This window comes from Podarcis tiliguerta (assembly GCF_965153285.1).
Source record: "Podarcis tiliguerta genome assembly, chromosome: 8".
Taxonomy (NCBI): Eukaryota; Metazoa; Chordata; class Lepidosauria; order Squamata; family Lacertidae; genus Podarcis; species Podarcis tiliguerta.
Genome location: NC_139541.1, coordinates 2,935,044 through 2,948,160, shown reverse-complemented (window position 1 = coordinate 2,948,160; position 13,117 = coordinate 2,935,044). Strand labels below are relative to the sequence as shown.

Below are 13,117 nucleotides of genomic sequence, written 5' to 3'. Positions count from 1 at the left end.
TATGCAAAATGTTTCTGTAGTGTATTACGCCTATAGTGGCCCATTCACACATACGTATAGTCCTTTAGAGTTTTAAGGGAAATATTAGGCGCATATTCCCGTTCTCAGGGGCCAGGCTGATCCTCTTAGCAGGCGAGTCTCGAACTTCCATCTGCGGCTGCTTTGAGGTCTGGTGACGGAAGAGATTGGCACGAAAAGGAAGCAGTTCCTCCCCAATATGGGCCAAGGCGGATAATCTCATGCCGTCTGGCTGCCTCCGGATCCCGGCCGCCGACCGAGCGCGGCTCCTCACCCTCCACGTGAGGGGGAAGGGCCGGCCGGGGAGTTCCTCGGTGACGCACACTTCCATATATGGCGGCCCGGGGAGGAGCGCCACCCGCGAGCGGCGCGGTACTTAAGCTCCCGCGCGGAACTGGGCTGCAGACTGGGACCCAAGGAGCTCCTCCGCGGCTTTGCGAGAGAGGCATCGCCGGGACTGTTGCGCAAAAGCTCGCCCGCTTCCAGCCACCTTCATTACTACTCTTGTTTGCAAGGATTTCCTGGGCCGGCGCAGGGATGGTGATCGAGGAGGTGGTGCCCCTGGCGAGCTCGGGCCTGGCGGCGCTGCTGCGGGACCCCCGGGAGAGCGCGCGCACGCTGGCGCTGGACTGCCGGCCCTTCCTGGCCTTCTGCCAGGCGCACCTGCTGGACTCGCGGCCCGTGCACTGGAACGGGCTGCTGCGGCGCCGCTCCCGCGGCCGGAGCGCCGTCAGCCTGGACTGGCTGCTCCCCGACCGGGCGCTGCTGGGCCGCCTGCGCAAGGGCGAGCTCAGCCACCTGGTGGTGCTGGACGAGGCCAGCTGCTCGCCGGCCGCGCTGCGCCCCGACAGCCTGGCCCGCCTGCTGCTCAACGCGCTGTTGCGGGAGGAGCGGGCCGGCACCTCGCACATCTACCTGCTGCAAGGTGAGCCCCGCCGCCAGGGGGGCTTCCGGGGGGAGGGGGCGAGACACGAGGGGAGAGTCTTTGGGATGGGGCTTGAAGGAGGGAGGGGCCCGTGGATGGTGGCCCCCGGAGGGGTTCAGATCCCCACCCAGGAGATCTGAAGCTCGCTAGGTGACGGTGGGCCAGTCACAGCCTCTCTATTTGCCCACTCTACAGGGACATACATGATAGGTTACATCAAATGCTAGGCCTACTCGGAGTAGACCCATTGGAATTAATGGACATTACTACCTTAGGCCTATTAATTCCAGGAGGCCTGCTCTAAGTAGATCTTAGTCAAGAGGCAATCCATTTATATTTATTAAACTTTTATCCTGTGCTATTTTGGGATGGTGGGTGGGATAACATTAATAATTATAATTATTTTGTGGCGGAAAGGAGTTGCTTCAAGTTCAAACATTTGACTTGATAGGAAAAAATAAAAAGCCTTTATGTATTATGGCAATCTTTCTAGACACTTTAACTTTTATCCTGTGCTATTTTGGGATGGTGGGTGGGATAACATTCATAATTATAATTATTTTGGGGTGGAAAGGAGTTGCTTCAAGTTCAAACATTTGACTTGATAGGAAAAAATAAAAAGCCTTGATGTATTATGGCAATCTTTCTAGACGCTTTAACTTGCCAAGACAAGTTTACACTTAGCTGAGTTCCTCATCTTTCCCCCAAAACCTTTGAGTCCAACTGCATCTTTAATTGGGAGAACTGAAGAAAATTCAGTTTTAGGGGGGATTTTTTTTTATTAGTTTAATTAGGAGGCATTAACATAAAGCCAGGATAGCCCTGGAATAGAATTGCTGTATCCCAAGCAGACTCATCCCAGCTGTTCCCAAGGTTACTTGCAGCTAAGTCTGACTGCTATAGTGGTAACTAAATTGGAAAACACAACGCCAGATACCAAATAAATACATTTGTTACTGACAGCAGTAAATCTGGGCCCATCCATGCATAAAATAATCATACAAGATAGCACAAACACAAGTTAAAGTTTGTGGCCACAATAGTGGTGTCACTGCAGGTACTTTTTAATGAAAGTTTATTTTAAAGGCAAAGTAGATTAGTCACTATTATGAATAGATCTGAATGAAATGTGTGGTCACTATAAACTATTCCAATCCGATATGTCCTTAGTGGTTGCATATGTATAACATTCATCCCCAACTGAGATACACACTAAAAACTTTCCCTTCATCTGATGTTTAGGTGGCTTTGAGAATTTCCAAGCCAGTTTTCCAGAACTGTGCTTGATGTCGCCAACACCTGCTACATCGCCTCCGTCTCCATCTCCCGCTCTCCAAAGCCCTGAAGACAACAGCACAGAAGCAATTACTCCCTTGTATGACCAGGTAAGTTCATGTGAATCTGGAGACCAAAGCAGCAAGAAGTCAAAATACCAATCCCCCCTCCCCCATATATTACTCTAAGCAGATATTTTTTAAAATTAATATTCTGGGCCATTTAATTGCACTGTCTAGACTTTGCTATGTGAGTAATCTTAGTAAAATTACTGCTCACATGACAAAATACAGTTGAGACTGCATAAAGGTATATTTATTCAGGTGTTCTTGTCCATCCTCTCCCTGAGGCTTGGAGCTGGTAACCACCAAGCTGTCGCCTACTTTAAGGATTTCACCTGATGCACTGTCTGTCTCAAGCGCATTGCCTTGCCCCCGCAACTGAGGGGGCCGGTACCACATGACGTACGCAAGTAACACCAGCATTCCGTGTGATGTGCTGATGTCAGTCGTGCGACATGTTAATGTGTTGTGCACATGCTGCACAGGCTCCATGATTAAGGCAAGCATATCACACAGCATGCGCACACGGCAACTGCAGATTTTTTTTGAGGCACAGCTCTTGAGCATGTTGGGGGGCCCTCAGCCCCCCAGCCCCACTAGTTGGTGCCTATGGTCTGCCTAGTAACAGATGAATTTAAAAAACTTAAATCAGTTATTCTTTTTTACGATTGCATATTACCCAAACCTCAATATGGATGGTTGTGAAGATATCCAAGGAAGTCCAAGGGTTTATAGTTTAATCAGCAAAAGTTTTGTTAGAAGGAAGGGTTATCTGTAATGTTTTTTTCTTTCCTCCCCTTTGTAGTAACATACAAGACTCAAATAACCTTTTTTAAAAAAGCAAAATTGTCTTCAGCTCAAAGCTCTTGCCCATTAACCAACTAAATGATGGAATCATAGAAATGTGGGGTTGGAAGGGACCCTGAGGGTCATCTAGTCCACCCCCCTGCAGCTGTGCCTACAGGATTGAACCTGCAACCTTGGCATTATCAGCTTCGTTTATTAATCTACTAATAAACCTTGATAGCATAGTAGTAACACTGCTTGATTCATCCCTACAATATTCACCATCAATCCTATTTTGGCACAAAGGCTGATGGGCGCACTCTCCTTGTTCTTTCTCTTCTGCAGGGGGGCCCAGTGGAGATTCTGCCATTCCTCTACCTGGGCAGCTGCTACCACTCCTCCAACCGGGAGGTTCTGGAGTCCCTCGGAATCACTGCTGTGCTCAACGTCTCCTCCAGCTGCCCCAACTACTTTGAAGGCCAGTTCCTGTACAAGAGCATCCCAGTGGAAGACAACCACATGGCTGAGATCAGCGTGTGGTTCCAGGAAGCCATTGACTTCATTGGTAAGTGCAGGTGGCCAGTCAGGCAAATCTTTTCTGCGCAAAGAACCCTTGTTCCCTGATGGTGAGCTTGGTTGTCTGCACCATCTTGCCACTTGGTAGGGAGGATTTTGCCACAAATGGGGGCAGATGTATGGTAGAGAAACTGTCATCCATACCTGCCTCATATTCCAGAGGATTAAGTTATCCCTTGTGATAGTGGAAGAGATTTTGAGAGATTTGCTATTCCCATGGCACACTGATATGCTTTGAACCTCTATTTTGCTTAATGTTGTGAGTGGCAAGACGGTTTTGGGGGTTGACCTCCAAAGCTGTACCGTGCAGAATGCCAAGCAAACACACAGAGGCACACCCCCACCCTTCTTTTGAGAAGTATCTTGGCAGAAGATTCCCCTTCTTATGAATTAGGAAAACAGCAAGCTGCCTCATATTGGCCCATCTAGATCTATATTGTGTACACTGGCTGGCAGTGGCTGCAGCCCTACCTGGAGATGCCAGGGATTGAACTTGGGACCTTCTGCATGCAGAGCAGATGCTCTACCACTAAGCTACATCCTCCTCCTACCATGCAGGCAACAAAAATGGCCCCCTTGCCCCATAAATGCACCTTGCTCCTTGGATATGTCTGCTTCTGGCTCTAGGGCTGCACTGCTCTTGTGGGCTGTCTCTTATGTGGCTGTTCTTGCTTGCTCCTCCTGCAGATTCGGTGAAGAACAGCAGTGGGCGTGTGCTGGTGCACTGCCAAGCTGGCATCTCCCGTTCGGCCACCATTTGCCTTGCCTACTTGATCCAGAGCCGCCGGGTGCGGCTGGAAGAGGCCTTCGACTTTGTCAAGCAGCGCCGTGGGGTGATCTCTCCCAACTTTGGCTTCATGGGGCAGCTCCTGCAGTTCGAGACGGAGGTGCTGTGTCATTAGCCCAGCCGCCCCACAGACCCAGCTGGGAGGGTGGGGCAACCTTCCTCTCTGCAGACAAAAAGACTGATACTGTGTGTTTCTGTTTACATCTCCAAGCGGGTGCTGCAGCAAAGGACAATGTTGTGGTTTTTGTTCATTTGTTTTCTATTGCACTAAATCCTGACTTCAATCTCATGACTACAAAAGCAAAACAAGAGTGTATCAGGAGTGAAGAAAAGATGGTGGCTCCAACTGTGTGTTGGGAAGCTGTCCTGTCCCTTTGTTGGGGAAGAGCTTTAAGGCCAGATCTCTTCAGGTGATGCATTCTCACCTTCTCTGCTACAGTCCAAAGCCAGTGCTTATTGATCATTACTGTCTACACCGCAAATAATTGCAGCTTAACGCTGTGGCATCATATCCTAGCAATGGTAATGCAGCTGTGCTGCAGACTCCTGATAGGATTATCAGAAGGTTTTCTTTTTGTGAGGTTGAAGCTACTTGGGGGAGTGGGAACTGATTATCGTAATGCAATGATATTGTGCTAATCCAGCCTTCAGCAGCCTGGTGTTCTCTAGATGTTTCGGACACTTTGGGAGTTGTAGATCTGGAGGACACCAAGTTAGCAAAGGCTGGGTTAAGCCATTGTACCCTATATGGTATGCTGATGTCAAAGTGAAGTATAAAATGTGAACAAGCCAGCGAGAGGCTTATAGTTGGATAGCCGTTGCCGGTGTGTATCTCACCCTTCCTTCGTGGAGCTTAAGGTGGCATGAACAAGGCTCTTCTCATTTGATCCTCGCAACAGCTTTTGAGAGAAAGGTTAACCAGAGAGGGTGACTGGCATCTAGACACCCTCTAAGTTCCATAGGCTGAGTTGGCCTTTCGGAACCTGAGTCTGTCTTGCTTGTGTCCCAACAGTCTGTTCACCATTGTGCCATCCCTTCAGCTGGTGCACTGGGAATCACTGCTGGGTTGTGGCTTGGCCAAAAGGACAAAACAAGTATGTCCCTCAGTGCTTGTTTGGACTTAAGGTGAGTCCCAGGTTTGAAAAAGCTGAAGAAGACTTAACCGCAACTGGCCTAATTCTCCCTTCAGCCTGAGAATTCAGGTTGAATGGAGGTGACTTTATAGTCCTGTGGCTAAGGCACTCCAGAATCCCTCCTTTTCTACATCTTGATCAGCTGGCCCTGAATTGATAGCACACTTCCCCATTTAAAGGCTTCTCTCTGCCTTCTGTCAGAAAAAGTGAAGCTGTTTCACTGAAGCTTTAAAGACTGAGTAATATGTAAGTGAGAGGTCCTTTTAAAAAGAAGCTTGGTTGGCTATCTTCACCTGACTATCCTCAAAGCAACTGTAGACCAGATTTTATTTTAAGCATAGGAAGTAAGATTATACCCTTGAACTACTGCATCTCCATTGTCCAAGTGGTATGAGCTGCTTGCCTCTGGTCTCCAGCCTTATGCAGGTCAGCCATAGATAACCAAGCTCCATCCGTAACGGGTTGCTCGTTATTCATATATGCTGTGAAACTGGGAGTCGATAAGCTTTATTAGGGTGAGAGTTGGGTTCCGCATCCCCAGATCAAGAGGGGAGAATTCACTGCCAATTGTACAGCTGTCCCCCCACCCAGCCCTGGAGAAGAACAGGCAAATATCCCTGCCTTCTGGTATGGAGGCGGGGGGGGGTAGGGGAAGGGGCTCTCTTCTTCTGAATGCACTGAGAATGGACAACACCCACTGCAGCCAAATAAACCCCTCCTTCCCTTCCCCAGGGTGTTGTCGTAAACTCACTGGGCTGTCCTGTGTACCTCCCACTCATTTCAATGAGGCTTGCACAGGCAAACTTTCTGGGGGATTGTGCCCAGTGACCTCTTTCTGCCCCCTCCCCCGCAATATACAATTTGTACATTTGTGGAAGAAAGAGAAGCAGCTCTTTCTTGACTGACATTGATCGTAAATGTCTTTTGCACTTTATATTTATTATTACCTGTTGCAATAAACAACCAGTTTTTATATTGCTTCTTGAGTCTCTTTGAGACTGGCTCAGTCTTTTCCTTATTTATCATGGTATTGGTTTAATAGCACCTTGCATCCCAAGGATTGTTGATGTTGTTGTTGTTTAGTCGTGTCTGACTTTTCGTGACCCCATGGACCAGGGCACGCCAGGCACTCCTGTCTTCCACTGCCTCCCGCAGCCTCCCACAGTTTGGTCAAAGGAACAAAAGTCCTGGGTATCAGGAGATCATTTCAGCCCTCTGAGCCACAGCCAGGATGGAGAGGCTCATGCCCTTGGGACGTGGCTCGTTCCCAGCTTAGGTTCCTGGCTGCCTGCTGCTCCCCATCACCCTTCCCAGTCTGCTTCCAAGTATGCAGAGAGGTCACTCCCAGAGCAGACCAGCACTTGCTCTGTCCCCTCTGTGTGTTCCCTTGCTGCCAAGGATGACTGGCTTTAACAATTTCGATGTCTGCGCTGGAAAGTCAGTGAGCCAAGGCCAAGTCATCTGTATAGGTGTAGCCCACTTTTATCTTCTGGAACACAAGAAAAACCAACAGAGGAAGAAGGTAAAACAAATACAACAAGTTTTTAGACAAGTTGAACAAATATATAGCTTGATGTTGTACACACACAGACATTTTGCCCAGCTGACACAACTTCTTGAACCCTGGAAGGCAAGGTCAATCTAACAGTCTGAAAGCAAAAACAAACAAGATGAATTTTAACAGGGAGAAATGTAAAGTATTGCACTTGGGCAAAAAAAATGAGAGGCACAAATACAAGATGGGTGACACCTGGCTTGAGAGCAGTACATGTGAAAAGGATCTAGGAGTCTTGGTTGACCACAAACTTGACATGAGCCAACAGTGTTGGACTCGATGGCCCTTGTGGTCTCTTCCAACTCTATGATTCTATGATTCTAAGCACGTAAAAGTGCAAGTAGATAAATAGGTACAGCTCCAGCGGGAAGGTAAACAGCATTTCCATGTGCTGCTCTGGTTCGCCAGAAGCAGCTTAGTCATGCTGGCCACATGACCCGGAAGTTATCTGTGGACAAATGCTGGCTCCCTCGGCCAATAAAGCGAGATGAGCGCCGCAACCCCAGAGTCGGTCACTACTGGACCTAATGGTCAGAGCTCCCTTTACCTTTAAAGTAGGGTGCATCCACACTACAAGTGGTCTCTTTTTAAAAAATAGGTAAAGGTAAAGGTACCCCTGCCCATACAGGCCAGTCGTGACCGACTCTAGGGTTGTGCGCTCATCTCACTTAAGAGGCCGGGAGCCAGCGCCGTCCGAAGACACTTCCGGGTCACGTGGCCAGCGTGACGAAGCTGCACTGGTGAGCCAGCACCAGCGCAGCACACGGAAACGCCGTTTACCTTCCTGCTATAAAGCGGTACCTATTTATCTACTTGCACTTAAGGGTGCTTTTGAACTGCTAGGTGGGCAGGAGCTGGGACCAAACGAAGGGAGCTCACCCCGCTGCGGGGATTCGAACCGCCGACCATGCGATCAGCAAGTCCTAGGCACTGAGGTTTAACCCACAGCGCCACCCGCGTCCCTTTTTAAAAATAAAACCCTTCAATTTGTCAAAAGTTCTCATCAGTCATGTCACCAGTCCTAAAGAGTTTATGGCTGCAGTGATGTAAGCTTTGAACCCAGGAGTCTAGCTCAGATGCTTCATTGCTGTTCAGCGCTAGCTGCTTAAAATAATACTGGTGTTCCTTTGGTACAGAACTTTGATTTGATTACAGAATAAGCTCGTGGAAGCTTAGCTGTGGCCATGTGGCTTGACCTTACCTCTGATGTTTTTGTCAAGGCAGCTGGCGGAGAAAGATTGATGCCCCCTTCCTCGCAGAGGCCAAGAGCTTTAGCTGACCTCTGCTTGCCCTCAATCAGTCCATCTCTGGATCATGGCAAGTTGCCCTGTCTAGACCAGAGCCATCCCTCTGCGGGGGGGGGGGGGGGGATCCAGGCTGTGTGTCAGCAAGAGGAATTAGCTGTGAGTGGCAGGTGGGATATTGAGATGGAGGGGAGGGGGGGGGGAAGAGTACATTTTCTAATCCTTCCCTCTTCCAGGGGGAAAAAACCCTGATAGAGGACCATGGGCATATCACAGACACCTGCCACTAGCTGATCAGCTGAGTCCAGCATCTGAGGTCTGGTGCCTTGAAAACCCACTGACATCCTACCTTGCATCCTACCTTGCGTAGAGGCAAAGCTACACCTGCAACCTCTCAGACATGGTTTAAGATCTCCTTCCCAAATCTGGGAAAGCACTAACTATGCTTTGGGAAGGAGGTGGTGTTATAGATAAAATAGGGGGGTTGGCTTTTGCTGCCCAAGGGACTGAGTCCCCTAAGTCCGTGATCAGTTAGAGACGAATGGATGGAGGCAAGTTCCATAGAAAGCAAGGCAGAGCTTTATTTTTCTGTCACAACAGAGTTCCCTGCCCTCCTTACAAGGAGGTAGGAGAGACCCAGAACAATGGTGCACAAGCCCCTATAAAGACTTTTGAAATTGCCCACATCTCTAACCCAAGGCCACCCCCAAAAACATCATGGGAAGGAGGCTAGTTCACCAACACAGGAGCCCGATATGTGGAGAAACGTGACTCAAAGAAGTAGGAGGCCCAGGGTTCGCTCTGATTGTTTAGAAATACACAATCGCTTTCAGATCCTCTCCCCTAGCATGGAAGATGAAGAGCAGACTCCATTTGAGGATCTCTCCCTCATTACAGTCGATCAGGTACCTCTCTATATGTTCCCTTTCATCACTACCACCACTCAATTTGCGGGAGGGCTGGTTTCCTCACCAAGCGCTTTTAATGCTTCAAATTGAACGACACATTCTCAAGATGGAGGGGGAGGGAACAGCTGCAGTCGCCTGCGGTTCCTGCGCAATGTTTGCCATCTTGCCAAAGGTTGCAGGCAGCTTTACGTGCAGCAATTGCATGTTGATTGCCCTCCTAAAAGACAAAGTCCATCAACTGGAGGAACGTGTAGCTACGCTCCAAAGAATTAGAGAGCTGGAGCTCTTCTTGGAAGCAACAGAGCACACCGTCTCCACCAAGGAGGAGACAGGGGACTCCCCTGAGAAGGAGGCTAGTTCACCAACACAGGAGCCAGATATATGGAGAAACGTGACTCAAAGAAGTAGGAGGCCCAGGGTTCGCTCTGATTGTTTAGAAATACACAATCGTTTTGAGGTCCTCTCCCCTAGCATGGAAGACGAAGAGCAGACTCCATTTGAGGATCTCTCCCTCATTACAGTCGATCAGGTATATGAAGACGAGCAGCAAAGTCAGTCCTCAGGGAATGTGCAGGCGACCTTGGAACAGACAGCTCATGGAAGAACCCCGACCAAACCTAAGAGGAGGCGTGTAGTGGTGATAGGGGATTCCCTACTGAGGGGAACAGAAGCAGTGATCTGTGGGCCTGACAAGATGTCTCGGGAAGTGTGCTGTCTCCCCGGGGCTAAGATCCAAGATGTAACTGAACGAGTGCAAGGAATCATAAAACCCACTGACAAATACCCCTTCCTCTTGGTTCATGTGGGAACCAATGACACTGCTTGCAATAGCCTCCAGAAGATCAAAAGAGACTACGAGGCTCTGGGCAGGAAATTGAAGCAATTAAATGCACAAGAGGTCATCTCATCTGTCCTCCCAGTTGAACGACGTGGCCCAGGGAGAGAGGGAAAAATAGTGGAAGTGAACAGCTGGCTTCGCAAATGGTGTAAACAGGAACGGTTTGGATTCTTCGATCACGGACTGCAGTTTCTGGAAGATGGACTTCTGGCAAGCGATGGGCTGCACCTCACAACGGTTGGGAGGAATGTTTTTGCCAAAAATCTCAGAAACCTCATCAGGAGGGCTTTAAACTGACTAATGTGGGGGAGGGAGACAGTGCTCCTGAAGGTAGGAGTCTATCAACTGATGAAGATGATCATCCAAATGTCATAGACCAAATGGAGCAAACAGCACGCAGACCTGGTGGTGGGAGGAAAAAATCCTTAAATAAGAGACACGGGGGAATGATTAATGGACTTCAATGTCTCTACACTAATGCACAAAGCATGGGAAATAAACAAGATGAGCTTGAGCTCTTGGTACAGCAAACTAAATATGACATAATAGGCATCACTGAAACCTGGTGGGATAAGTCCCACGATTGGAATGTAAAAATGGAGGGATACAATCTATTTCAGAGAAACAGACCAGACAAGAAAGGAGGAGGAGTGGCATTATATGTCAGGGATGTGTATACCTGTGAAGAGATCCAAGATTTAGAACCTCAAAGCCAAAGTGAGAGCATTTGGGTCAAAATTAAGGGAGAGAAGAATAACAGAGACCTCATTGTGGGAGTTTACTATAGATCCCCAAGCCAAACGGAGGACATAGATGATTCCTTCCTGGAACAGATGGCCAAACATGCAAAAGGAAGGGAGATAGTAGTAATGGGGGACTTCAATTACCCGGATATTTGTTGGATGTCAAACTCAGCCAAGAGCATAAGGTCAAACAGATTCCTCACTGGCCTTGCAGACAACTTCATTGTCCAGAAAGTGGGAGAAGCAACAAGAGGAACAGCCATTTTAGATCTGGTACTAACCAATGCTGATGACCTGGTTAGTGGGGTAGAAGTGGAAGGATCATTAGGCGCGAGTGATCATGCTCTTCTGAAGTTTACTATACAGCGGAAAGGAGCAGCCAAGCATACTAGGACTCAATTTCTTGACTTTAAGAAAGCCGACTTCATAAAACTTAGGGAAGTGCTGGGTCTCAGGCTTGCTAGAGAGGTTAAAAGCAACAAAAAAGGCTTTTATGGGTATGTTCGTAGCAAAAGGAAGAACAAAGAAACAGTGGGGTCACTCAGAGGAGAAGATGGTGAAATGCAAACAGGGGACACAGAAAGGGCTGAACTCCTCAATGCCTTCTTTGCCTCAGTCTTCTCCGATAAAGAAAACAATGCCCGACCTGAAGAATTCAGAGCAAATGATTCAGTAGAGAAAACACAGCCCAGAATAACTAAGGAGATAGTACAAGAATACTTGGCTAGTTTAGATGTATTCAAGTCTCCAGGGCCAGATGAACTGCATCCAAGAGTATTAAAAGAACTGGCAGATGTGATCTCAGAACCACAGGCAATCATCTTTGAGAATTCCTGGAGAACAGGCGAAGTCCCAGCAGACTGGAGGAGGGCAAATGTTGTCCCTATTTTCAAAAAGGGGAAAAGAGAGGACCCAAATAATTACCGCCCAGTCAGTCTGACATCAATACCAGGGAAGATTCTGGAGCAGATCATTAAGCAAACAATCTGTGAGCACCTAGAAAGGAATGCTGTGATCACCAATAGTCAGCATGGATTTCTGAAAAATAAGTCATGTCAGACGAACCTGATCTCATTTTATGACAGAATTACAAGCCTGGTAGATGAAGGGAACGCAGTGGATGTAGCCTACCTTGATTTCAGCAAGGCATTTGACAAGGTGCCCCATGATATTCTTGTAAAGAAGCTGGTAAAATGTGGTCTTGACTATGCTACCACTCAGTGGATTTGTAACTGGCTGACTGACCGGACCCAAAGGGTGCTCATCAATGGTTCCTCTTCATCCTGGAGAAGAGTGACTAGTGGGGTGCCACAGGGTTCTGTCTTGGGCCCGGTCTTATTCAACATCTTTATCAACGACTTGGATGATGGACTCAAGGGCATCCTGATCAAATTTGCAGATGACACCAAACTGGGAGGGGTGGCTAACACCCCAGAGGACAGGATCACACTTCAAAATGACCTTGACAGATTAGAGAACTGGGCCAAAACAAACAAGGTGAATTTTAACAGGGAGAAATGTAAAGTATTGCACTTGGGCAAAAAAAATGAGAGGCACAAATACAAGATGGGTGACACCTGGCTTGAGAGCAGTACATGTGAAAAGGATCTAGGAGTCTTGGTTGACCACAAACTTGACATGAGCCAACAGTGTGACGCGGCAGCTAAAAAAGCCAATGCAATTCTGGGCTGCATCAATAGGAGTATAGCATCTAGATCAAGGGAAGTTATAGTGCCACTGTATTCTGCTCTGGTCAGACCTCACCTGGAGTACTGTGTCCAGTTCTGGGCACCACAGTTCAAGAAGGACACTGACAAACTGGAACGTGTCCAGAGGAGGGCAACCAAAATGGTCAAAGGCCTGGAAACGATGCCTTATGAGGAACGGCTAAGGGAGCTGGGCATGTTTAGCCTGGAGAAGAGGAGGTTAAGGGGTGATATGATAGCCATGTTCAAATATATAAAAGGATGTCACATAGAGGAGGGAGAAAGGTTGTTTTCTGCTGCTCCAGAGAAGCGGACACGGAGCAATGGATCCAAACTACAAGAAAGAAGATTCCACCTAAACATTAGGAAGAACTTCCTGACAGTAAGAGCTGTTCGACAGTGGAATTTGCTGCCAAGGAGTGTGGTGGAGTCTCCTTCTTTGGAGGTCTTTAAGCAGAGGCTTGACAACCATATGTCAGGAGTGCTCTGATGGTGTTTCCTGCTTGGCAGGGGGTTGGACTCGATGGCCCTTGTGGTCTCTTCCAACTCTATGATTCTATG

General features: G+C 48.2%; 1 protein-coding gene across 1 annotated transcript; it reads left to right on the top strand.

The window, feature by feature from the left end:
- The first annotated feature begins 336 nt into the window (after positions 1 to 336).
- On the top strand, positions 337 to 6,540 carry DUSP2 (dual specificity phosphatase 2). Its single transcript, XM_083454554.1, has 4 exons — positions 337 to 943; positions 2,186 to 2,328; positions 3,412 to 3,631; positions 4,330 to 6,540. The coding sequence occupies exons 1-4, from the start codon at positions 352 to 354 to the stop codon at positions 4,542 to 4,544; spliced, it is 1,170 nt and encodes a 389-aa protein (XP_083310680.1). The 5' UTR covers positions 337 to 351; the 3' UTR covers positions 4,545 to 6,540.
- The last annotated feature ends 6,577 nt before the right edge of the window (positions 6,541 to 13,117 follow it).

Excerpts from the sequence above, each read along its gene's own strand:
- DUSP2 (XM_083454554.1), top strand. The coding sequence starts at position 352 with ATGGCGGCCCGGGGAGGAGCGCCACCCGCGAGCGGCGCGGTACTTAAG. Across the intron at positions 2,329-3,411 it reads TTACTCCCTTGTATGACCAG|GGGGGCCCAGTGGAGATTCT; the intron begins GTAAGTTCATGT and ends TCTCTTCTGCAG. Across the intron at positions 3,632-4,329 it reads GGAAGCCATTGACTTCATTG|ATTCGGTGAAGAACAGCAGT; the intron begins GTAAGTGCAGGT and ends CTCCTCCTGCAG.